This window comes from Mya arenaria, chromosome 3 (genome assembly GCF_026914265.1).
Source record: "Mya arenaria isolate MELC-2E11 chromosome 3, ASM2691426v1".
Classification (NCBI taxonomy): domain Eukaryota; kingdom Metazoa; phylum Mollusca; class Bivalvia; order Myida; family Myidae; genus Mya; species Mya arenaria.
Window position 1 is genome coordinate 26274207 of NC_069124.1, and position 25492 is coordinate 26299698.

The 25492-nt window shown below is 35.1% G+C and overlaps 2 protein-coding genes across 3 annotated transcripts in view; both read left to right on the plus strand.

Moving 5' to 3' along the window:
* The first annotated feature begins 2086 nt into the window (after nt 1-2086).
* Nucleotides 2087-25492, plus strand: part of LOC128227907 (WD repeat-containing protein on Y chromosome-like) — a 46248-nt gene continuing 22842 nt past the window's right edge. The window contains exons 1-8 of the mRNA XM_052938840.1: nt 2087-2107; nt 4730-5249; nt 12856-12996; nt 13460-13693; nt 14126-14185; nt 14763-14851; nt 15155-15247; nt 16301-16393. Coding sequence (XP_052794800.1) covers nt 4866-5249; nt 12856-12996; nt 13460-13693; nt 14126-14185; nt 14763-14851; nt 15155-15247; nt 16301-16393 — 1094 coding nt within the window. The 5' untranslated portion in view covers nt 2087-2107; nt 4730-4865. The remainder of the gene's footprint in view (nt 2108-4729; nt 5250-12855; nt 12997-13459; nt 13694-14125; nt 14186-14762; nt 14852-15154; nt 15248-16300; nt 16394-25492) is intronic.
* Nucleotides 17049-20950, plus strand: LOC128227908 (uncharacterized). Of its 2 annotated transcripts, XM_052938842.1 has the most exons (3): nt 17049-17186; nt 18862-19083; nt 19922-20950. In XM_052938842.1, exons 2-3 carry the CDS (start codon nt 18883-18885, stop codon nt 20141-20143), a joined length of 423 nt encoding a protein of 140 aa, XP_052794802.1. In that variant the 5' UTR covers nt 17049-17186; nt 18862-18882; the 3' UTR covers nt 20144-20950. The 2 variants fall into 2 exon arrangements, with proteins under 2 accessions (XP_052794802.1, XP_052794801.1); XM_052938841.1 differs by lacking the exon at nt 17049-17186 and having other exon boundaries at nt 18275-19083.

Genomic DNA, 25492 nt, shown 5'->3' on the forward strand with positions numbered 1-25492 from the left:
GCCCATTCCCCGCTATTTTCGGAGCAAAAACAAAACCACCGCATTCACTCGTCATTGCGGGCCACGTAAGAGGTGGAAATACGGCCCATTCCACTCGCTATCCCCGGTGTACCCCCGGACTTGTGGAACCGTGGTTACAATTGACTGGTACATTAATCCAAATAATTGTACGCGGACGGATTTTTTTACGATGTTTTATAAGACAAATCATTCCTTAAGGGATTTAAAGAATCCAGATTTGAACGTCTATTATTTTAGACAACGTCAACATTTAGTACAAAAGCCTATCTAGATATCCTGAACAAACAAAATAATCCCCGAGAAGAAAAGAACACTGAATGATTGACATTCTCAGTAGAATATAGACACCAGAGCTTCCTTAGTCCATTCTGGACCATTCTTAATTGTTAGTTTACTTAGATTCCCACTGCAAAACGAGTTCAATTAAAACTTTATTTAAAGTGAAACTCTTATTCAAAATCAATACATGCAAATATATAACATTCATAAATTTTGAGTGCTAAACCTTTAACTACTTCCTAAATTATGCACTTATGGAAATTATTAATTACTGGTAACACTATTGTAACCGTGTATTTAATAGCTGAAAACGCAAAAATATTAAATAATTGGTGAGTGGTAAAAGATTTACTGCGATTAACTATCGGCTCACAATGCAGAAATACCCTGTTTTCTGCACCTTTCTTTAAAATTAAACTCGGTATCCTTTCTAAAAAAACATTGTTTTCGACATTTATTAATCTTTTTTGGTATATTAAAACAATTATATTAACATTTGGTGAATCTTATTTGGGAGTAAGAGTGCATCTTTAAAGTGACACTCTTAAAACACTCACATGTATAATAAACATAATTTTAATAATAAACCTTTAACTACTTACTAAATAATGCATTTATGATTTTTTTTAATTACTGATAACAAGATTGTAACCGTGTATTTAATAGCTGAAAATGCTAAAATAGTAAATGATTGGTGAGTGCTAAAAGATTTACTGTGATCTTCTTGAGTCTCGTAAGGTAGAAATACCATGTCCTCTGCACCTTTCTTGCAAATTAAACACGGTATCATTCATAAGAACCATCGTTTTCGACATTTTTACATCCTTTTTGGTGTATCAAAACAATTGTATTAATTGTGGTAAATCTTATTTGGGAGTAAGAGTGCATCTTTAAGTGTGTTGATCAAGGGAATCACCCAGAATGCATCATTTTCTGATATTAAATGCCAAGAATACTAGTACAAAGTATATTGTTTGCACGTGTGTACCTTAGTCGGAATTATAATTTAGGGAATTAAAAATATTCGGCAAGATCGTTGATCATCTAAAATGAAATATATTTTTCGATCTGGATGCCAAAATCATATCCGTCCACAGACGCTTAACTTAGAAAACGGGTTGGTAAGACCTAAGTATTGAGAATAAAATAGAGTGTTATGCACCAGTCAATTGTAACCACAGCCCCCCCAGGTCCGGGGGTATACCGGGGATTGCCGGGGAAATGGCCGTGTTTAAACTTTCCAGGTGGTCCCGCAGTACCGGGTGACTCCGGTGGTATTGTCTTCGCGCAAAATAGTGCAGAGGCATTTGGCGGGGATTTTACCATTAGTTCGTCCCTGCAGAGCAGAGATTTTACCCGGTCTTGGCTAGACCGATAGTCAAAGTCCCCGCTTTTCCCCGGACCTGGGGGGCAGTGGTTACAACTGACAAGGTGAAAATACCATTATTTTATTTGTATTAAGGCTGGCCAACTTCGACTCGCGTATGTCTCTCAAAACGACCAAAATAAGAATATTTTCCCAGAAACTCATTCACCAATGTGTCTTGCATACGCAAAGTAGAGTGTGGTCAAAACGAGTATTGTGACGTCATGTTCTTTTTTTAATGGACGTTCGTTGTGTAGTGAATTTAATCTATGATTGTGACGTTATTTTTCTGACGTCATTCACGTTGAAAATGAGTCTATCGCTAAGGACATCTTAAAGTAAGGAGACAGCCACATGGCCGGTTGAAGTAAAGGAAGGAGTCATGTCGGGGTCGGCGGGACAGCCGGGGAAGTCCGCCTTTCGGAAGGGGTCCGCCAAAGGGTAAGTTTCGATGCCTTAACTCTGGAAATTTATGTCAGAAATCTGGAAAACAGAAATAAGCAAACATGATAAAAGTAAGCAAACATGTATTCTTGTGGCTAGTATGAATTATGGAACACCAACTGAACGAAAACTTACGTGACAAAATGTTTTTTTCAAACGTTCAACACCACTTGACAGACGCGATATTTTCTCTTTTAAAGTTTAATAATAACCCCAAAATTTTTCCTTTACTACAAAAGAACGGCTGGTTTGTGCCATTGTGTGTTTTACGTCCGTAGACGAGAGAAATAAAAAAAAGAAAGCACAAAAACGACATTGGAAAACTTCCTATTCAGTTAAAGTATTAAGTGATTTTTCTAGACATGACAACGACGATGCGCCATGATGCACTTTTGACAGCCAGAAATGCGACGTGCTGCCCAATCATAAACTCCCTATCGGAATTCTAAAACCGAAGTTTATTTCTTATTTTTTTTGCATTTTGTTAAATTGAAAAACTTCTGTAAGAAAAAAAAACACAACTCTTGATGATTGCAGTTGATGTTGTAAGGGTATAGGTCAATTTTCCAAGACTACTTTTTTTTCGAAAAACACACAAAACGATCTGATATAAAAGGACACATTTATTAGGGAACGAGGAGTTAGTGAGGTGGTGTGGGTGCACACCCAGTTACTGAAGTCCTATGCAAATTTAACCATATGGGCGGGCAGGAGGTGTCTTGTCAGATGTACCAGGCAGGATGCCATTTTAGAAAAAAACGTTAACACAGTCGCGTTACGGTTGGGCTCTTTTTAGAAAACACATACCTTTATTAAATTTCATGAGAAAGTACAACTATCTAGTATCTACCAATCCATTCCGAAAAATTCGGCCATTTTACGTTGAAGTAGTACGCATAATTTTAATTAATACTATCAATTTATTACAGTGCTTTAACGTGTATTTCACTATTTTGTAATACTAAGTTTAAATCAATTGACCGTGAAGTGTATTATTGTAAAAATAATCAAGATTCCCAAGAGTAAAGTCATTAAGTTTAACTGCTAAATTGAAATTACTACGCGATCTACTTGCAGTGTAGTTAAATGTAAAGATTTCAGACACTGTAAAGCGTCCATATTTTCGATGGAAAAAGGCCAAGGTGTTCCTTTATTATGTCTATCAATCCTTGATCAAATATCCGCAAGTCACCTTGACGTGTATATTCTGTGTTTCCATTCATCAACAATAGAATGCCAGCATGACCTTTGCGAAAAGGTTCTAAGTGACATTAAATAAAGAAGCAGATGGAACCTTTTCGCTTTCACCAACTTTTGGACATATTTTATTATATTTTTTTTTGTTAGTCGTTCGTCCGACCAACGCGCAAACACGCAATTGAAATTACGTTAAGGAATCGATGAAAATTCCTTTTGAGAAATTTATTTCATGAAATAAAAAATGAAGACTTTCAATTAAATACAGACAGAAGGAATGTTTATGTTCTTGAATAAAGACTATTCGTTCGTTAATTAACCCCCACTGAAGGAAACACGTTGACCTTTTTGCCACCCGGCGCGTCCCCCACCCCTCTTAAATCGCTCAAGTTTACTTTATATATCAATATCGGAGAATTAAAGTAAATTCACCACTTCGGACTGAAAATGTTAAAAGTATCCACAAACACCACTGCCAATATTTCAAACCATTCATTATAGTTGGTTCAGAAGGAGGGGCAAATGCCAAAAGGCTGTGCTACTAAGATACGCCCCTTCTTGCGCCAATACCTGGAACCGCCACTGCTACCTACACATTCTTATTACATTAGATTTTCTTCTCGGTTAACTGTAGAGTGAGTGGGATTTTCCAAGTTCCGGCCACCGATGTAAAATAAGACTATACCCTGCGTTTGAAAACCCGACATATATATGTGGTTGTGTTCTGGTTGCCACGTACGGGGGTGGCAGATCCATGGTCTAGTATTAAAACCAATTTCTTTCAACACATGGGGTCGCAATCCGCCCCACCACCAAAACATGATACCGTCTTCCGGGCTAGTAAAACGGGGTTCCTTTGAAACTGTGCGATGCATAGTAACGCTGTCCATGGTTACATTCTGTATGGCTGCCAGTATGACTAAACCTTTCCCCACGTTCAATGCGCATAAATAGGCTTTAGATAATTTAAAAAGTATGTTAAAAGATTTTAAGGGGTTACATATTTGTTAATTCAGACTCCAGGGCCCCTTTCAATAAGAAATAGTCGTAACTTTTAAAGTATCCAATCACGTCAAGTTAGCAGAATGTTTACTTAAATTATTGCCACACGTGTGTCAACTTAAATACTTCATAATGTTCAATAGTCTTACAAATAAATACAAATATGCCCCTAACATAATTTCACTTTTTGACCCCTCGCCATTATTTAAACAGGTCCCTAGTTAGAAAACAAAACATACGCATTTTGAAAACAAAACTAAACAGCCTGATTTTGGAAGCAACAAATTGTATATTGAAATATTCATACTCGAAAGCATACAGTGGGTTTTACCCACCAAACACTCAGCTTGACCTATTTTAGTTTCAAAAATAATAGTTAGGTGTAACCAAATTAATACCTTACTTTCCGTCAATTTTCAGGCGTCAAACCGAGGCTGTTAGAAAAGCACTTGTTTCGGGACGTAAACAAACCTTTGTTTTGGGGCTATCATTCGATGAATTAAAGAAAATATACATCAGTGTAGCAGAGGCTAAGCTCTTGGAAGCCTTGTTGACAATGCCACCCGGAAGAATACCGTCGGCGGGGAAGAAAAAGGCTAAAACTCATGTGAGACCCAGTTCTGCGGCCGCGAATATCCAATCTCATCCGTCGTACACAAGTGGACTTTTCGACAATGTTCCCATCCGTCCCTCAACTGCAGCTGCTGGTGGGAGGAGACCAGAGCCTGCACCACTCGCCCAGAGGCCGGCGACCCAGGCTGCCGGTGGTAGACGGCAATGGAGGACTACAAAAGAGCCGTCGGCTATCGAACCGAAGGACATGCACAAACAACCCCGACGACTGACGATCGGTGCCGTTGACGGGATAGCCACTGGGCCTTCTAAGTTGAACAGGCCTGGAATCGTGTTGGGAAATCAAGGACAGATTCTGAAAAGCAAGGTTTGTCGATTCATTAATGAAAATAGAGCTCATTTTGAAAGGGATTCCCCAATTCGGGGATTCCAAAATGGCGGATTTGTTGTAGCAACAATATTCTACTTTCAGTTTATATTTCCTCTTTTTATTTGGATAATCGCTAACATCATGTTTCATTATATATGTGATAAGGATTTATATATGTTTAAATATTTTATACTATAAAATAAGATTGATTTTGAAGTCATTTGGTGAGAAAGATAATGTTAATGCCAACTGAAAGCAGAAAACATGTGCCTTATATACAACGGTTACAGAACACTAAATTATAATATCGGAAGGTAGGTATGAAGTTGATTTTTACAATGTTTTTTGGGGAGTACCATTTTCAGGACCCCAATACCGGTATGCAACCTTTCTTAAGTGGATCAATTTGGTTATTTTTCTCAAATTGGGAAAATATCGTATATATATATATAGCTTTGGAAAAGGGTCCCCTGGTCGTACCCATGGGAGCTACAGAAAAAAGCCAATATTGTGTACTTTCAGAACTGAAAAGCAAGGGAAGAGAGCAAATGAAATGAGTTTTAGTTATAAACATTTTACACAAAACTTCTATTTACTGACTAAGATTAGAATGTTTTTCACTAGGCAGTGACAAACAATAATCGGTTTTAAGTTAAAAACTGCAAATTCTTGACAATTTAGCGTTGTAACTTACAACAATTTGATAGGCAATCTCATTGGCTGTAAAGGTTAGTTTTAACAGAAATACACAAAAACCATGAAAAGTTGTATCTTAATTTTAATATTAAAGTATTATTTCCCTAATATAATTATTCTTTTTACATAAAATTTTATCTAAAAAAAATACTGTAACAATATTGACATCATTCAATTTCCATCAATCATCTTTTCATTCAATTATATATAAACTGTTTTTAAAATTATTCACCGCAATCTTTTTTTATAATATTGTACATTTTGCAGCTTAAAATACAATATTCAACATACCATTTGTGTTGTGTGCATAAAAGAGGTTCATGTCCATCAGATCTTCACAGTATTTTTTTATTTGCTCAAATTTCCTATATTACATTATTACAGCACTAAGTGATGAACTTTTTTAAGCAGTTTTTATCATCTCAGACCTTCCCTATGGTAAGTTATAAAGGAAAACACAGAGAGATGTATAATTAATGGATGGCAGAACAATAGCAATCAGCTACTGATCTTTGACCTCCCTCATTAATTTTTCAAATGCTTTGCCCATCTTCGAAGCTCAGACTCTTAATTAAATGAAACAGTAGCAGAATCAAGATACCTCAATTTGTTCTCTTTCCAAGTCTTACATGCTTACAACTTACTCTACTTTTGAAGGAAGTGTTAGGAATTGGAAAGTTAACTTTTGTTTTGAAAATGAGCGGTTTTAAGAAAGATGTGTGTGAGGCAACATGTGTGGATATATTAAAAAACACTTTAGCTAAGAAAAAAGTTCGAAAGGACATTCAGGAGATACAGGTTCTTGAAGAGAGCCGAACTCTTCCATTAAGTGTTAGGTTTCGAGAGTTACTGAAGCCCCTGTTGTTCCCAATACGGAGGGACAGTCAGGAAGATTCAGAGGATAGCGATGATGAGGTGTTTTGTGGTTTGAAGGGTTGGGTAAGTGATCATATTAAACCCATGTTTGAGTTATGTCGATGTAGATCGGTTAATGCTAAATCCTTACAGTCTGGATGTTTGTCCCATGATAGGATGATAGGCGGACACCTAGCCAACTAGACATCAGTGTTGCCCAGATTGGAATAGAACCCGCAGAATGTTGGGTGATAGGGTACAGCTGGACAACTAAGATCACTTTCAACCAGGTGGGGATTGAACCCACATTCTTGCATACCGGACGTGTGTTTCTGGTCATGTTACCAGTGCTGAAATATTTCGTCTTTCACCCCCCATGTAAGATGAGTCACGTCCAACAATGTGCCACTTTTTATTTCTTCGATTGTATGGTTTATGAAAAGTATATTATGCCATTAGGCATTTCAATAAAACGCAATCAAAAATATAAGTATGCAATATTACTTCATAATTTTATATATGCAAGAAAAAGTATCAAATATGTTTTTCCGGTCCGGATTAAAAAATCCTTACTCGGACACGCATGGCCCTCCGGTCGGATTTTTTTAACCTTACGGAAACGCTTGATAATCCCTTATGTGAGAGGGTGGACACCAAACCACTCTCACCCACTTGGGGATTGTACCCACAATTATTTGAATGAGAGGCGGACACCTATACCATTAAGATCACTCAACCAGGATGGAACACACGATCCGTTATGTGAGATTCAGACACCTAAACCACTTGAACCCACAATTTCTTGAATGAGAGGCAGACACCTAGACCACTCAAGACCTGATGGGGATCGAACCCACAATCCCTTTGGTCAGAGGTGGACACCTAAAAATCTAGACACCTCACACTCAGGTGGCATCAAGCTGAGGCAACCTTTTGGATGAGAGGCGGACACCTAGCTATTCCATGAGTGCACTCTTATCCAAATTGGCACGGAACCCACAATCTCTTGGGTGATAGGCGAGCACCTTGACCTGTTCAATAAAGGATTTTAGTCATATATTCAATTATCGCAAATATGTAGAAATGTCACAGATTGCAATTTGTACATCAATTTATCAATTTTATTTCTTAAGCTTTGTGTTATTATTGTCGATGCTTACTAATTTTTTTTATTTCACATGGAGTAAAATCAGGAAACTTTGGCACAGAGATTCTTTCAACCTACAGCCCCCAGAACCTAAACATTTAGGTTGGGAAAAGCTAAACAAACTATTTTAATATTAACTATGGCCTTTATAAACAATAATTGATATTTTAGGGATAATTTTGTGATGTTTTTTAACGGTATCTACGTTCAACAATTTGTTGTTTCTGCAGATTTAAAGAATAACCAGAAAAATATTATGATAACCTGATAAAAAATGACAATGTTTTGATTGTAAAACAAGAGATTTGATTTAAAAATTTGAAATATCATGACAGACATATGCTGTGGTATCATGCATGTAAATATTACATGTATTGATAGGCGAGTTTATGTTACCTTGATAAATGGCTTTTTATTCTGTAATTTCTTTGAGGAGAAATAATGTAAGATGTATGGCTAATTTCTATCACAGTTCTTTAAATGGATCTTAATGCAGTATAATGGTATTTCTTATGTTGCACTCTTTTTCTTAATATTGGACATGTATTGATTTCTTGTAATATTGATGACTTTTTGTGAATTGGGAATGTTTCTTACTTTGTTTTGGGTAGCAGTGATAAACATAAATCTGTTATTGCTTGAATATTAAAAACTGCCAAACACTGCAAACTATGTTTATTTAACAGTGACTTGATTATTGGGAATTGATGTGTGGGCATTTTCAAATTTTTCTGTTAAGACATCTGTTAACAATTAAAATCCGAGATTTTACCAACAATTTATTTTTAAAGAGCTTGATTTTGCATATAATTGCTGATGTTGCACTTATTATTTATAATAGTAACTGCATGAGGCTGATAATGATTATAAAAAACTGACTCTGGTTGCAAGACTGTTTTTTGAGGCAGATAATATTTTCATGGATGACTTTGATGAATTTATTTATATTAATGAACATGCAGTGCTGAACGTGTAACATCATATCGATGTTAATGTTTAATGAAATGCGTTGATTCAAAAATGAAAAAAAACAGCATCGATTTTATCGGTTTGGACTTAATTTGATCTTCAAATGAATCATCTTTATGAGTAAGAATAATAATTTGAAATTCATAATGAATAATTTACTAGCAAAATCATTAAAGCCAGTGCAAGGCGAAGAAAGGATGAACGGACTGTGTATGAAAATTGCGTCAAAACTGGAGACCTTTTTTAAACAGAACGTGTATAGTGGGGGATTTATGTTTAAAAGCAATGAAGAAAGACTGTTTGACTATAACGAGGCAAGCAGAATTTGCTATAAGGTAATGAATTTGCATTTTCTTGAATTTTGATAACCTTATTTTTCATCAGACAGGATCGAGTCTTACAGACTCATGAGTTGCTGTTGAACTAGCTGTCCCTGGAGCAGTATACAAAATTAATCTTATCTATAGATACATGCCTCAGTGATTACATTCTGTTAGTGACTGCTCCGATAGCTCAGTGGAAGAGCGTTCACTTAGGGTCAGAAGGTCAGGGGTTCAGACCCGAGCTGCGTCAAACTGAAAGACGTTAAAATATGGTACCAGTAGCTCCATTGCCTAGCGCTCACCATTTAAAGGGCAGTCTACTGTGAAAATGGTGTACTCAGTACTGATTCAACTCAGGACATTTGTATCCCTTGTAAACATGCTTTAAAGAACCAAGAGATCTCTTCGCAAAGAGCTAGGGTATCGCACCCGGATCTCTTGTGTCTCACTCAGTTTCTTTAAGTCTTCCAATTTTTGGCAGACGTTGATTAACTCAAATAAACAGAACAAAAACAATTTTAGTAAGTTGGTTAAGGCCCCTGAGTGGACTCAAGAACCTTAAGTACAGTTCAAGAAATGGCACATGCAGTTCAATCATTGATCAAAAACGTTCAATTAGTTCGAGTCATACCTGCATAATACAATTTTAAATGTTCAAGAAATTTATGCTTGTTCAAGTATAATAATATATGTCAAAATGGTTACTAGGTTTGAATGGTTCTATTTCTAAGTTCTTATTTGAAGAATCGATGATTTTAATAATTATGATTCTTAAAGTCTCGGTTGGCATAACATACTGGGGAAGTATAATTAATTATATTGGGGTTGAAAAAGATATGCAGGCATGCACACATTATAATCATCCATCACACAGCATATAATGGAACAGCCTGACAAATATAATAATAACATTAAAAGAATATGCGGATCAAAATACAAGTTGATATTAATTAATTTGTCCTTGCAAACAACATTGATTTATAGATGCGAAAAATGAGACTTAATGGATTATAAGAATTGAGTCTTACGAGTTTTTCATTTCTGATGTTTACAACAAACACTCTTTATTTGAGAGTGAGATATTTTGGTTCAGGTTTAAACAGTTTTATTTGAGAAGATCTAACCGGTTTTTATGGGGTTAAGTTATAAAACTGACCCGATCATAAATTTATGATAGAATTTTATTGGCGTGTTGTTTTAATTGTAAGACTTGCTCATATACCGTACTTGTTCTTATCACAGCACTGTAAAATACACATGTAAGAAAACAAATCTTTTTTTTAGGTTTTTTTTTTTAGTTAATTTGTTAATTTTAAGTAAGAAGAAATAAATACATTAACATTTTAGACATGATCTGTTTTGGAAACATAATTGAAATGCATTGTGAATTAAATATCTTATGAGTTTCTATCATTAGTTAATATACATGGTTGAAAACATGTAACACTTTATTTTTTTCAAGAAAATAAAAGTTAAATCATGTGAAGTATGAGGTACTAATTATTAATTGAGCACAGTCACTTAGATGCTATGTTTAATATAAGTATATCCTGTAGAATTCTTAAAATATCATGTCTATTGAAAAAGTAGACAGTGGTACCTTTATTAGAACAAAGTTGAGCCTTTTTCATAGAGCAGGAATAATTCTTAAACTTAAGACTAATCAATAAATCAAACTATTAGGAGTGAAATATGGATGAAAATAAAAGAAAAAGACAAAAACTGAAAAATGAGGTTGGTTTTGAAAATACATTTAAATTTCTTATTTTATTTTTATTCCTGTTACTGTTTTTCATTATTATAAAAACAATTGAACTTTTCTTCAATAGTACAAAGAATGTTTAAGTCGTTGATAAAAAAATCGAAATTCTTTTCAAATTTATAAAATATTGTATTGTTCGCTTAAACATGTTCAGTGTATAAAGTAAAAATAATTTTTACATGTATACATATTATTGTGCATGAAATTATAAAGAACCCACTAAAATAACTATCATACTATTAGTGTTTGAGCATTTTAATTACAAATTCCAGTTTTGGGTGTATAATTTCAAGCACTTAACATAAGAATGAATTAAGTTCAAGATTATAACAATAAGGAAATTATCTATTTATTGAATGAATTTTAATTAAAATATTTCACTGGCTAAACATGAAGTAAACTAATTAAGTTATTATACATGAGAGATTAAAAAGATTGATATTTTTCTTGATCTTTTCAAATTTTGTTGCTTTAATGGTTGAAATAAAGTATTTAAAAAAAGTTATGAACTTATTTGTTTTGAACATAGTCACTAAAGTCATGTTTATTCTTATGTCTCTGCCAATCATGTATTGCCAGACGGATTCTGATGTTATCATGAAGAAAGCCTATGACAATAACATCTGCCAAATTTCAATCAAAGCACTTACTGATTTTAGTGTTCAGACTTGTGCCTCTACTGATTTTAGTGTTCAGACTTGTGCCTCTGCAAATGGGACCACCAGATTTTGAAGACCACAAATACACATTAACTATTACTTATTCAGTGTGTGTATACCATGTGATAAATTGCGTCATAAATGCTACGTCGGAAGGCAATATTTTGATTTGAAAAAAGACTTTGAACAAAGATTACTTCGCTATTCCCTCACCATTTTAAATGAAACATAGCGCAGTCTATGCCGCTTACAGAGCACCACCTTCGGTCTTTTACCAGAATTTGATTGCAAGTTTAGTTTCTTAAAACACTTTGACAAACCTTTTCTCAATACGGCCATCTGACGAGCACTGTCAAAACATTATTTTGGAAACAGGTTTGTCGAAGTGTTTGATGAAACTAATGACCTCATCAAATTTCGGAAATAAAACAAATGTGGGACTCTTCAAGCGGCATAGGCTGCCCTTTGTTTCATTTAAAGTGGCGTTGTAAATGAAAAGTTATATTTAATTTAAGTCTTCATTTTAAGCAATTTTTTGCCTTCCAGCGTAGAATATATGACGTAATTTATCACGTGGTATACACACTGTTATTATAACATGGGATATTGCCTCTGCTAATGGGATCGCCAGACATGTTCACATTTTATCATAAGAAGAGCTCTGACAACCAAAATTCGGTTAATCAGATTACAACCACAAAATTTAAATTTGGCTGCCATTATGGCTGATAATATTTATTTCCATATAGTCATAAGCGAGTTATTTTGAAGCTCATGCATGTAAACAGGCATTTGATAGACATTTTGTGCTAAACACTTAGAAATTTGACATTTATTTTTGGTCTTCTAAATGATTGGTCAGTAACTCAGGGCTGGGCTCCGGCCTGCTGACTTAATTATTAGCAATTCGAGCATGCACACTGGTGCTGACTAGTATAGGGGTATTTTGGGCTGACCCTTTGATAGTCATTGTTTGTTGGCAGTCTTCAAAACAATTTAATTGTCCATGGCTCAGGCCTAGAGGTTTAGTGGTGCTTCTAGTCTTAGAATTTTAGGGTGTGACCTAAAATTTTCTCAATGCCTTGCAAAATTGGATGTCAGTATGCAGATTTCTACTTTGTACTTTAGAAATGGAATGCCCGATGTTGTTTATATCATTCTGAACGAAATTAAGTATAATTATCAATTTCAGATTGAGGAGAGGATCAACATTGACACACTCGAGGCTCTCAAAGGGACTTTCAGCGAGGCGGACACAAACAGGAGCGGTCAACTTGAGCTAGATGAATTCAAGGCTCTTCTCAAGTCAAAACTTACAGTATCCGGAAACAGGGTAATTATCATAAAATCAATCTTTAGGTTCCTTAATATTTGTTGACATGTGCAGTAGGGACAACCTCTAATTAAATTCAGTCTTTAGTTAGGTAACTTAGACTGGTTGTATGCACTTTATATGCTATATACATGTTTTTCCTGGATTTTACTGTGACTTAAGACTGTCGCCTTTGTCATACATAGGCACACTCTTTGCTAACATTAGCTAAGCACTGGTGCCCCAAGTTTGATTCTCGGCTTGGATGCATGCAAGTCTGATTGGGGTCAGCTTGAAGTGGTTTTCACAGGGCAGTGTCAGTACTCTGGTGTCTGCACTTGAAACAAGTGTAATTATGCTAATGTTGAAAAAACAAGTTTCTCAAAAAAGTCGGAGAAAAATTAATAATTATTTCTCATGAAACTCAAATGAAAAACGTAAACAACAACAACTATTTAAATATAAGTTCTCTTGTATATTTCAGGAGGCCCAAATTGACTCGCTGTTTATGAAGATTGACTGGGCCTCAGAGGGCGCAATCACATGGGATGAGTTCTGTACGTACATGCAGCTGGAGTATGCCGAGAAGGAAGACTCGTACAAACGCGCAAAGGAGGTCGATTTCCACCTACCCGCTAAAATTGAGAACATACCTCATCGTGACCCTGTCCTGAGAATTGTCGACACTCCTGATGGAAACTTTGTGGCCTGTAGTCAGGTGAATTTAGCTTGCATCTAATAACTTGTATATCGTCCTTTGATTGCCAAAAGATCTTCATTATCAATTATCTTCAAAATGACATTGTGGAGCGCTTTTGTATTTTTCTGCCATAAATCATCTGTCAATATTTTAAACGTTGATCTACACAATGTTATTTAAGTTACATGCAACTTAAGCCCATAGTACCATACGGATTAAGCTAGATCTTCAAAAAAATATTTTTTTATCAAACAGGTTAGATTCTATCAAGTTCTTTTATCATTTTATGTAGTCTATAAGGACAACAAACATTTTTCTGATCAGTTTGAAATTAGATTTTTGATGTTTTATTCATTTGCCAAGTCTCTTTCTATATTCGTCTCTGCACCTCATCTGGTGCACTAACACTTTATGTATTTATGAACCTATATAATGCCTATGTACTTGCAGGATGGGATGGTGTCTTTCTGGTCTGCCAACATTGACCTGAAGAGGACCAGACATGTTGTGGTGAGTAAATCTAGCTCGAAAATGATCTTAATGATATTGAGTATGTAACATGATTGTGTTTGTTAAGATAACCAGGTATTCCATATATAGCTACTCTTATTCCTATTGCTGTCTGCATAGCAAAGTTGTGAAGCTAGGGTTTGACTGTGTTGCAAGGGGTCTAAGCAGTTTGATCCTATACATGTGCACAAAGAATGAAGTTAGCTCAGGGTTTTTTGTGTCACCTGCAAAACATGGCTGACACATAGGGATAATATTGTCCAGCAACTGCATCAGTGTTGTCGTCACACTTTTGTTTCTGAACAATTTAAAAGACTTCTTACAGAGTATCCAAACTTGGTTGACACATTTTTCATGGTCAGTGCATGACCCCTATTCATTTTAGAGTCAGTTTCTCAAAGGTCAAGGTCATGGTGAGCTTTGCTAGAATAATGATGGGCGATTTTGTCAAGCGACACATGATTTCGCCGAATTCCAGTAAAGCAAACTTATATATTTGCATATGTTCGCATACAACTACAATCAAATAACACTTTTGATAATGTTAATGATAAAATTGGATCTTTTTATTTCACAGGACACAGAACGTTCCTCCAGAGTAAAACCCAAGTGGATCACAGACTTCGTCATTATGCCACAGTTTACAAAGTTCATCGTCGGAACTGGGTTTGTGGCCATTAGGTTTTCCAAAGGCAGCAAGAAGTTCTCTTATGTTATATTTTTATGTCTGTATTTTTTTAATGAGTCTGACTTCCATCGGTTGCTAGCTTTTGCCTCTTTGGTATTTTAATCTGTTGAATCTTATCAACAATTAAACATATGTATGAAAAGTTTAATCAATGATGAAATAAATGTAAGTTCATTAATAATGAAACGACTTTGGTATGGTATGTCTCAATTATGTTCTTTATAATGTTTTTTTTAATGGTCATGAAAATGTTTATAGCTGTTATTATTTTTGATTTACAGAGACCGAGAGATTCAGTTCTTTGAGTTGTCGTCATTCGAGCCATATTGTCAGATCAGTGGTCTAGAAACTGTTCCTCTCAAACTGGACTACTGGTATGTAAAACAGTGTGACAAGCATTTGTTAATAACTAAGTACTGGCACGAGAAATCAAGTGCTGATTGAAGTACATGTACAGAGCCTTTTTACAAGTTATGGGGAAGACACCTAGCCCCTTTTGTGGGGAAAATAGCGTGTTCTTTTCATTTTTTTGTGGAAAATTCTCAGAGTACTTTTTCAAACATTTTTGGGAACAAACGGAGAAGTAAAATATCAATTAAGCAGTAAATATATCACTTAGAAACATCATTTAGTTAATCATGAGGTTCTCATTGTATCAAATGAAAATGGGGCATTTCAGACGCTGTTTGGGGGGAAACAAACAGGTTCTGTCCCAAGGTTCTGGCAAAAAATGGCAAAAAGGCCCTGATGTTTTACCATCATACCTAAGAACTACATGTACCATCATATGAAAAATCATTATAGTTATGGTAAATTAGGGTTTAAGATTAAGGTTAAAGAGAAATAGAAGAGTACTGCACCCTGGCCTCGTGTGTCAACACTCTCCTGCCCTCTAGAATGAAATATTTATGATTGTGAAATATTTTCTTTCTTTTGATTAGAACTTATACTATGATTATAAATACATACATATTTTAAATATTTGGCATTTGAACTCTATTATTAATTAAATTAAACAGAAGTCTGAACATTTTCTGACAAATTCATTATGTTCAAGTCCTTCATTGCCCAATACAATGTGCCGGTTTCTCCCTTTTCACTCTGTCCTTTTTCTGCATCACACTGCCCTTTTTAAAACCGGGCAAAAACTCTTGGTAAATGGTTACCTTCACAATTTATAAGACTGGTCGCCGTGCAACCTTTAAATAATCAGATTGTATAATGGGATCATATGATGTCAATATTAATCCAATGAATTACTTTTACCACCTCTGACAAACACCTTCTGACCAATAACTGGGCGGAGCTAAGCTCACATTCGCACCGTGTTAATTAGATAGCAGATATTATTATAGACATTTATCTGCATAACATCAATTTCAACATTTCAAAAAAATACTATATATTTATATTTTTCACCGTTCTAGTTCTACTGGCCATGATGAATGCCTGATTCTGTTTGGCGACAGTCAGGGAGCAGTCAACATTCTTGTCATCACCTCCACTGGCGAGTGTCTAAGGTAATGAGTGCTTCATATTTATATTTCAGATATTTTTTATAAAGAACTCAAATCATCCGTTTGTGTCTACATGGAATATCAATAATATCAAAGCAGACAGTTTTGTATAAGATTAAATTTTTATTTATTTTTGAGTTGCCTTTAGGCAAACTCTCTGGAGTCATGTTTGATACCATATTTCAGAGTTACACTATTTTTCGCGGACCCCTTGATTCAGGTAGAATGCCGCGCTGAAAGAAGTTCCATATCTATCATGTTTTCCACATGCATAGTTCAATTATTATGTGTGATGTGTCTTAATAAATCATTTATTGTGCGAGTCTGAAACTCGATTATTTGCATTTTGGTCAAATGAAGGTATTAAAAATGATTTATCCTGTCTCGTAGTAATTTATGCTTTTACATATTGTCAGAGGGGTGAGCGCAAGACTGTGTTAAGTGTAAAGCAATAAAGAATGCACTTAGCACAGTCTTGCGCTCACCCCTCTGTCAAATTGTGCAGTACCGGGTAATAAAAGTAGTCCATTGAATTTCCCGCCAGCTTGTCAAAACCCGCCCAATTCTGTGGTACTTCGGCTAAAAGTAGTCCATGAATGTGAAGTGTCGGGCGTGCTATTTTGTTATTTCATTAAAATAAACGTATGGAAATTAAAAACAATTAACGTCGAGAAACGTTTGTTATCATAAGTGATTTATATACAATTCATTTTGAATGTTCGACTAAAATATCGCGGAGGAATCGTCGCCAGCTTCAATCCGGGCTAACTCTTCTACAAACCACAAACTATATCTGGTAAGTAGCCAACTATAACAAATTGTTTTTCCTTCAATTTCTTATTGTTTGTGTTGAGTATTTTACAATCATAGCAGTGCATTGTTATTTTTGTCTTGTGACATATCTGCACAATTTACAAAGCGTCCGAAGTCAGTCATTTTTCAAAAACTCTGGGCATCGTTCAACAACACCGGAGCCTGCCATTTTGTAAAATCTCGGCCCTCGTTCAACAACAACTAATCGACAATCAGCAGTTCCGTTTGCATGCACTTGAATATATTGTCATTCACTTGAGTTTTCTTTTTATCGTAGGTTATTTATGTTTGATGTTCTCTGTGCATTTTTAAACAAACCATTTTTGCACAAATTACGTGAATTCGACTTCGGAAAAACGATCCGTCTTCGTTCATTTTAGCATGCATGGAATAATTTCGTAACCAAGCCTTATGTTTATCTCGGGTTATATATGTATGTTGTATTCCGTGCATTTCTACTTAACGTTACTCGAGTGCGCATGCTAAATTTAGGTTATCAATGATAATATCATTTTACTGCGCTATTCGCCCCCACCACCATTATCAAACACGTACATTTGGGATTTTTTTATTGATGTTCACACTCACAGACACATGTATTGAATTGACATATTAAAGACTGGTTAAAAATCAATTAACATTTTGTTTACATCAAGAGTTTGATAATCAATAGTTTGAGGTGTTTGGAATATTGGATACATTGTTAAAATATTGTAAAGCAAGTATTTGAGAAGCACTTGTGACTTTTTTCATCAAGTGTTTACATCACACGTGTTTGAATATTGGAAACGAGATTTTAATTGTTAAGTGTGTGTTTGATCAATAGTTTGATTTTAACTTTTTCATTTTTATTGGTCGAGCTTCTTTGATTCTAAGTCCTTTGGACTGTATTGAGCACAAAGTGTATTCTAAGTGTTTTCTCAAAGTGTATATATATATAAAAGTGAACACTTATAAATTGATTGCGTAATTGTTATACAAAGTATACCATCACCCATACATAGAGCTTATTGGATAGAGTGAAACAGGATTCGCCCTATGTGTCTGTCTAGCCGTACACATGTTCGTGTCTGATCCATATCTCCCGTCATGAATAAATGATTTTTTAAATTTTACAGAAATGTTAACCACATCCAAGATTATGTGTTGCAGGTCAAAGTTCAATGTCACAAAGCTTAATTGTCATATATTCTACTAATACAGCTAGTGACTTCATATTTGGCATGTAGGTGTACCTGATGGAGCCACCAATTTTCAGTGGTAACATTTGAAGGTCAAGGTCATCCTTCAATGTCAAAGGTCAACTTTTGAACTATTGCAGATACAGAATTGATACTTGACATGCATGTGTATCTCATTAAGTTGCAGATATTCATTTGTAACATAACACAGTCAAGGTCATCCTTCAAGGTCAAATGTCAAATTTATTTGTGACAAGACCCTTTGGGCGCATTGGTGTTTCAACTACACACTTTTATTTACCATCGCAAGGGTTACAATTTGACAGGGTAATAACTAACGTTTTTTTTTGTGTGCAAATTTAATGCCCCTTTACAGGCAGACAAATGTTGGCATACATAAAAGATGATGATTGAAAATAAGCAATCAAAAACTTCTTTATGCCACATCAAAGATGTCGATGTTATTTCTCCTTGCAGGACAGCGTTGCCACTACAGTAATGGTGAATGACAAAGAGGTGAATGTGCGGACCATTACGGTGGAGGACCGTACTGGGAAGGTGAAAGTCAGCCTGTGGCGCAACATTGCAGCAGAGCCTGTGGTGTTGGGGGATGTTGTTGCCATCACCAATATTGTTGTCAACAGCAAGAGATATAACAATGAGGAATCCCTGTCGTCAACACAATTTACAAAGATAGAGGTAAATGCTATATCTTGGAACATACAAACATACATGTACTCGAGCAAAAGTTCCTTTCCAAATCCTCTGATCTACCTAAACTATTTGCAATGCACAGACTTGAATTTTAGCATGAAGGTGCATCTCAATGACCCACACATTTTGAGGGTCCACTTGTCAAGGTCACATTCAAGATGTAAAATTGCCATTAACTTTTCATCCATTTGACAAACTTCATATTTAACATGATATTGCATCTCGGGAAGCCGCTCATTTTTTTAGCGGCCATGTAAAGGTAAAGATGTCCCATCAACATCAAGCGTTTCATTTATGAAATGTTTATACTACCCCTGGCAATTACGCATGCAAACTATTTCGATAGTGTATTTGTCCCATACTCTAACTTAAAAACTACTTGAAAGAATTAAAGGAATTGAAGGAATTTGATTGAAACTTGCAACTTAGATAGATAGCAATGTGAAGTTGTGCACTTTGCAAGGGTTATAACGCTTGGTCAATTTGTTGCAGAGTTATCTCCCCTTGTTCCATAGTTTAATAGTGTAAACTTTGTCCAGAGCATACTATGACAACTACTAGATTATATTTGATAAAGTTTTAAACAATGGTAGAGCTCAATTAGAGGAAGTACAGTTTACAAATACCATAACCCATGTTTGCTTAATGACAGAGTTATTTCCCTTTGTTACTTTTTCTTGTCCAGTGCATAACTTGAAAACTACCGGATGGAATTTCATATACTGCATACAATGGTAGAGCTCAATGAAAGGAAGTGCAGTGTACAAGAACCATAACCCCTTTATGCTTAATAACGGAGTTATTCCCTACTTTATTTATATAGGTTACTGACATGCCAAACACCGAGATGACGGCCACCATTCTAGGACTTGACCTGGGTGATGTGGAATCCCAGTTACTCACAGAACAGGATGGAATCTTCAATGTATCAAACGAAGTGCTAGTTGCAGCCTTTCAGTGTCAGTTGGAAGACATTACAGCCAAACTACCAAAAACACTGAATTTCATAGCCAAAGGACAGTCTGTGGTCACCTTTAATGAGTGAAAAATCATGTTCAAAGTTTATAGTTTAGAGATGTTTACTTTTCATACACTGGAGCATGACAGTCTGTGGTCACCTTTAATGAGTGAAAAATCATGTTCATAGTTTATAGTTTAGAGATGTTTACTTTTCATACACTGGAGCATGACAGTCTGTGGTCACCTTTAATGAGTGAAAAATCATGTTCATAGTTTATAGTTTAGAGATGTTTACTTTTCATACACTGGAGCATGACAGTCTGTGGTCACCTTTAATGAGTGAAAAATCATGTTCATAGTTTATAGTTTAGAGATGTTTACTTTTCATACACTGGAGCATTCATAGTGTTGCCTGTTATATCATTCCATCACCAAGAATTACCAAACTTGCTAGCTCTTGACCTGGGTGGTGTGGAATCAAGCTTAGTCACAGAACAGGATGGAATCTTCACTAAATCGAACGAGGATCTAGTTATCACCTAGGATTACTAAACTTAGTGTGAGGATGCATATATTGAATGCAGCGTTCCACTTTCATCAGTTTCATGTCCTTCTGACGTTGACCTTTACATTTGATCTTCATTATTTAGAGTAATATTCTTGATGAAAATTCACTTTAAAACACACAAAAATCTATCTTTGTCTGTTAGAGGACATTACCTATCTGTCATTGATGTGACAGATTGATGCATTATTTGATGTGAAAGTGGCGTATTTTACCTATTATAAAAGTCATTTGAATTCAATTTGAGAATTTTATTTCTCATAGTTCCTGCCCACAACTGTCAATCATTATGTGAACCACCAGCCGCGTTTCACAATTTTACTTTAAAGGTACCAGTTTGAAACAAGAGCAGCAATGTGCCAATCAACCTCTTGTGTACTTTTTAATTGGCCAATTGTAAAGCACGCAATGGTTCGTAAACTAATTTACAATCTGGGGTGGGAATCATGAGGCATTAAAATCCTCACACTTTATTCATTTTGGTGTAATCACACTTTATTCATTTTGGTGTAATTAGGGACCCCCACACATCAATGTGGGAGCCCTATAGTAATCACCTTGTTTGTCTGTCCGTCCATTCGTTTTTTGTTTTTCTTCCATAACTTCAGTATTTCTTAACACATTATCCCCTATGCTATATTTAGATTCCGACGTCATTTTTATATTTTTAGCTAACCAAAAATAATCTTGAAGGCTTGAAGTATCGGTTTATCTCAATGGTTTTAAAGGCATTATGGGATATAGAGCATTTGCTCCTAAGGAGCAAATGCTCTATTTCTCACAATTTCTTCAAACATCAGCCACAATAATTGTGCAATAATGTGTCTCTAGGAGATAATGAGTTAATGGAATTTGATAAAACTTCATACAATAGTAAAGCTCAATGGGAAGAAATGCAGTGTACAAGAACCATAGCTCTAATTTACCTAATTATGGAGTTATTGACCTTTGTTACTTTGTCTTGTCCGGAACATAACTTGAAAACTACTGTATGGAATTTCATAAAACATCATACAATGGTAAAGTTCAATGATAGGAAGTGCAGTAATTTGCTTAATTACAGAGTTATTGCCCTTTGTTACTTTTTCTTGTCCAGAGCAAAACTTGGAAACTACTGGATGGAATTTCATAATACTTCATACAATGTTAAAACTCAATGAGATGAAGTGCAGTGTACAAGAACCACAACTCTTAATTTGCTAATTATGGAGCTATTGTCCTTTGGTACTTTTACTTGTCTGGAGCATAACTTGAAAACTACTGGATGGAATTTCATATTTGCTTCATACAATGGTAGAGCTCACTTGGTCAGAGTTCTAGTTCAATTACATATTGTAGGAAAAAATCTACCTCTTTTACTAAAAATGATTTCATCTATAACGTTTTTGGTCATTACTTTTACCAGACGATATAGGTTTTTTTTCGTGTTTGAAAGATTGAATATTCATCAGCAGAATTACTTTTAAATCTTTGTCAGTGCATATCTCCTATACTATATGGCCTACGATCACCAAACTTGGCTTGTGGTTGCATTTTTGGATTGTGAAGTGTCATGTATCACTATCATTCTGACCTTGACCTTCACATTCTACCTTGATTTTCACACACCAATTGAGTGGAGGCGTCCATGTACCATATATGCATGTCTACTAGTAGTTAAGTTTTAAATATACTTTAGTTAAATACAAGGAGTACAGGAATACTCGCATTTTATTATACCAGGCTTTAAAAATTGAATTTGCTTTTGCCAAATTCCAGCTACAGCTGTCTGCATTCTTTTTACATGCTCTTGGTGACACCTTCCCTAATTGACCACTACCTATCTAAGACAGGTAGTTGTATTAAAGAGTTGTTTTGCTGAATACACTCAACAAAACTCCTAATCGGTCACCTAGGTAATCTTCTAATATTCCCTTCCCTGTACAATAAGCTTAATTACAAATTAGATTTATGAAAAGACCATTATCTCGTACACATGCTGTGAAAACTTGGTTCACGTACTACGCTTCATCAAAAAGATACAGTGTCTCAAATGACAACACTATCAATAATAAAAGTCACAAAATCTAACATAGCGTATAAAGGAAGAAAAATAAAAATACCACCCTTTGTCACTTTAAAATGATATTACATGACATGTGAGACTGATACACAGTCACCAATGGCTTAATAAGTTAAAAAAAAATGTTCAACTTTAACATTACCTTCTATGTGAAACAGAGACTGTGTCAAAAGATTTTAAAAATACAAAGTCAATGAAAAATGTGATTCCCTATGGAATTTGCATTGTAATTTCTTTTCCTTGTGACTTTTGGATTAGGAGTAATCACATATGAACTGTGTTTTCTCTGCCGTTTAAGTTTCGATTTAGCTGAAATTTTCTAAGAATATTGCCACGAGATGGGGAAAATAGAATACTGAACTGTATATTGTTGACACTTTATGCATTTTTCAGGAAAGTTACTTTACTAAGTGACCGATTAGGAGTTTTGCCAAGTTTACATCAGCTGAGACAATTACTAATTTTTCAGACAGGACAGAAATATAGTTTTAAAAAAAATCCAGTTTAAGAAGTGATCGGTTAGAACTTTGACTGAGTGTATGTCATTTCACATATCTTACAAACTATTGATATGTCATTTGCTTATTATGTTGCCTATGATTTCTTTCTATGTTATGACTAAACTTTTACTATACTGTACATATCGTTGTCTGTTTATCTTTGTTTCATTCAACTTAGATATTTTTTCAAGCCAATTTTTTTTTTGCTAACCTTAAATTAATATAACAGGAATACAACTGCTTTCATAGTACATCATTTACCCATTACCTGATATGCTATATTTGGATGATGACATTATTTTCTACACTTGGTTATAAATTTTTGAAATGTTTTGCTAAAGAAAAATTGAATTTCTAACAGTTTTGAAAACCTTTTTAAAAAAGTGAGCATTTGCTCCTTAAGAAGAACATGCTCCATTTTTAACATTTCTCGGATGCATCAAAATGTGTCTTATCAGATAATGGGTTAATAGTGTCGCGGGTTAGTGTTCGTACACATAATTAATGGCAACATATCAAAGCCAAGATCATCCTTCAAAGTCAAAGGTCAAATTTAAGGTTAATCAAGATGTTAATAGGCCATATTGCATACAGGCAGCAAATTGTTTTACAAACAGTGTTTTATGTGAAACACGAGACATACTATTTTACAAAACTGATAATGTACAACATAAACCTTGTACTTGTATTACTTTTACACCATCTTGTATGTACAATCTCATTCTAACCAGTATTTCAAGCAGATTCTATGCCAATCTAGTCATTGTTTTTTTAGCTCCACTGGCCGAAGGCCATGGAGCTTATGTCGTCACAGATTGTCCGTCGTGAGTGCGTGCGTGCGTGCGTAAACTTTTACTTTAAACGACATCTCCTCTGAAACTGATAAGCGGATTTTGACAAAACTTCACAGGAATGTTCCTTTGGTGGTCCTTTACCAAAATTGCTCAAATGGTTCCGGTCCATTGCACAATATGGCCGCCAGAGCTAAAAATAGCAAAATCTTTAAACGACATCTCCTCTGAAACGGTTAGGCAGATTTTGATGAAACTTGACAGTAATGTTCCTTGGGTGGTCCTTTATTAAAATTGCTCAAATGGTTCTGGTCCATTGCACAATATGGCCGCCACAGCTAAAAATAGCAAAATCTTTAAACGACATCTCCTCTGAAACGGATAGACAGATTTTGATGAAACTTGACAAAATTGTTCCTTGGGTGGTCCTTAACCAAAATTGCTCAAATGGTTCCGGTCCGCTGCACAACATGGCTGCCAGGGAAAAAAAATTAGAAAAACCTTTAAAGAACATCTTCTCAGAAACCGATGATCAGATTTTGATGAAACTTAACAGAAATGTTCCTTGGATGGGCCTTTATCAAATTTGCTTCAATGGTTTCGGTCCACTGCACAAGATGGCCCCCAGAGGTAAAAATAGAAAAACCTTTAAACGACTTCTCCTCAGAAACCGATGATCGTATTGCAATGAAACTTGACAGAAATGTTACTTGGGTAGTCCTTAACCAAAATAGCCCAAATAGTTCTGGTCTGCTGCACAACATGGGCACCAGAGCTAAGAATAGAAAAAAACAACGTTAAACTACATCTTCTCAGAAACCGATTATCAGATTTTGATAAAACTTTACATAAATGTTCATCGGGATGCCCTTTAACCAAAATTGCCCAAATGGTTCCGGTCCGCTGCACAACATGGCTGCGAGAGTTAAAAATAGAAAAACCTTTAAGGACTTCTTGTCCGCAGTCTTCACGAAAAACATTTTAACCTACTAGCCAGTTGGACTAGCATAATGGCATATTTTACTAGTCCGAATGACAATCTAGTAGTCCGACTATTTTGCCACATTATAAAACTGTATGCTTGAGGTAAATACCTATTTCAATTGAGCAGCTTGCAGTTTGAGTAAACATTTCTTTATTATGATGCTCATGCAGTGATAGGGAGTGACATCCTTCTGTTGGGAATAGTGCTCCTTGTTTTTCAGAACCTATGGGTACTATGTAAAAACAAAAGGCATCTTGCTTGAATAGACTGTAATAATATCAACATGGTTAGAAAAGAAATGCCATGCTTTAATAGCTTTGATTACATTTTACTCCTGAATAACCTCCCTTTAATAGAAAAAAAAATAATGTCTTAATTTTTCACGTATAGCATCTTTAAATAATTTTTAAACAATAATAATTTATGAGTAAACATATAAGCATAAAGTTCTCACAAAAAGATCAATTAAAAAACCTTACATTTATACATAGGAAAGTATATATATTGACTGAACATTAATTTTCGTTTAAG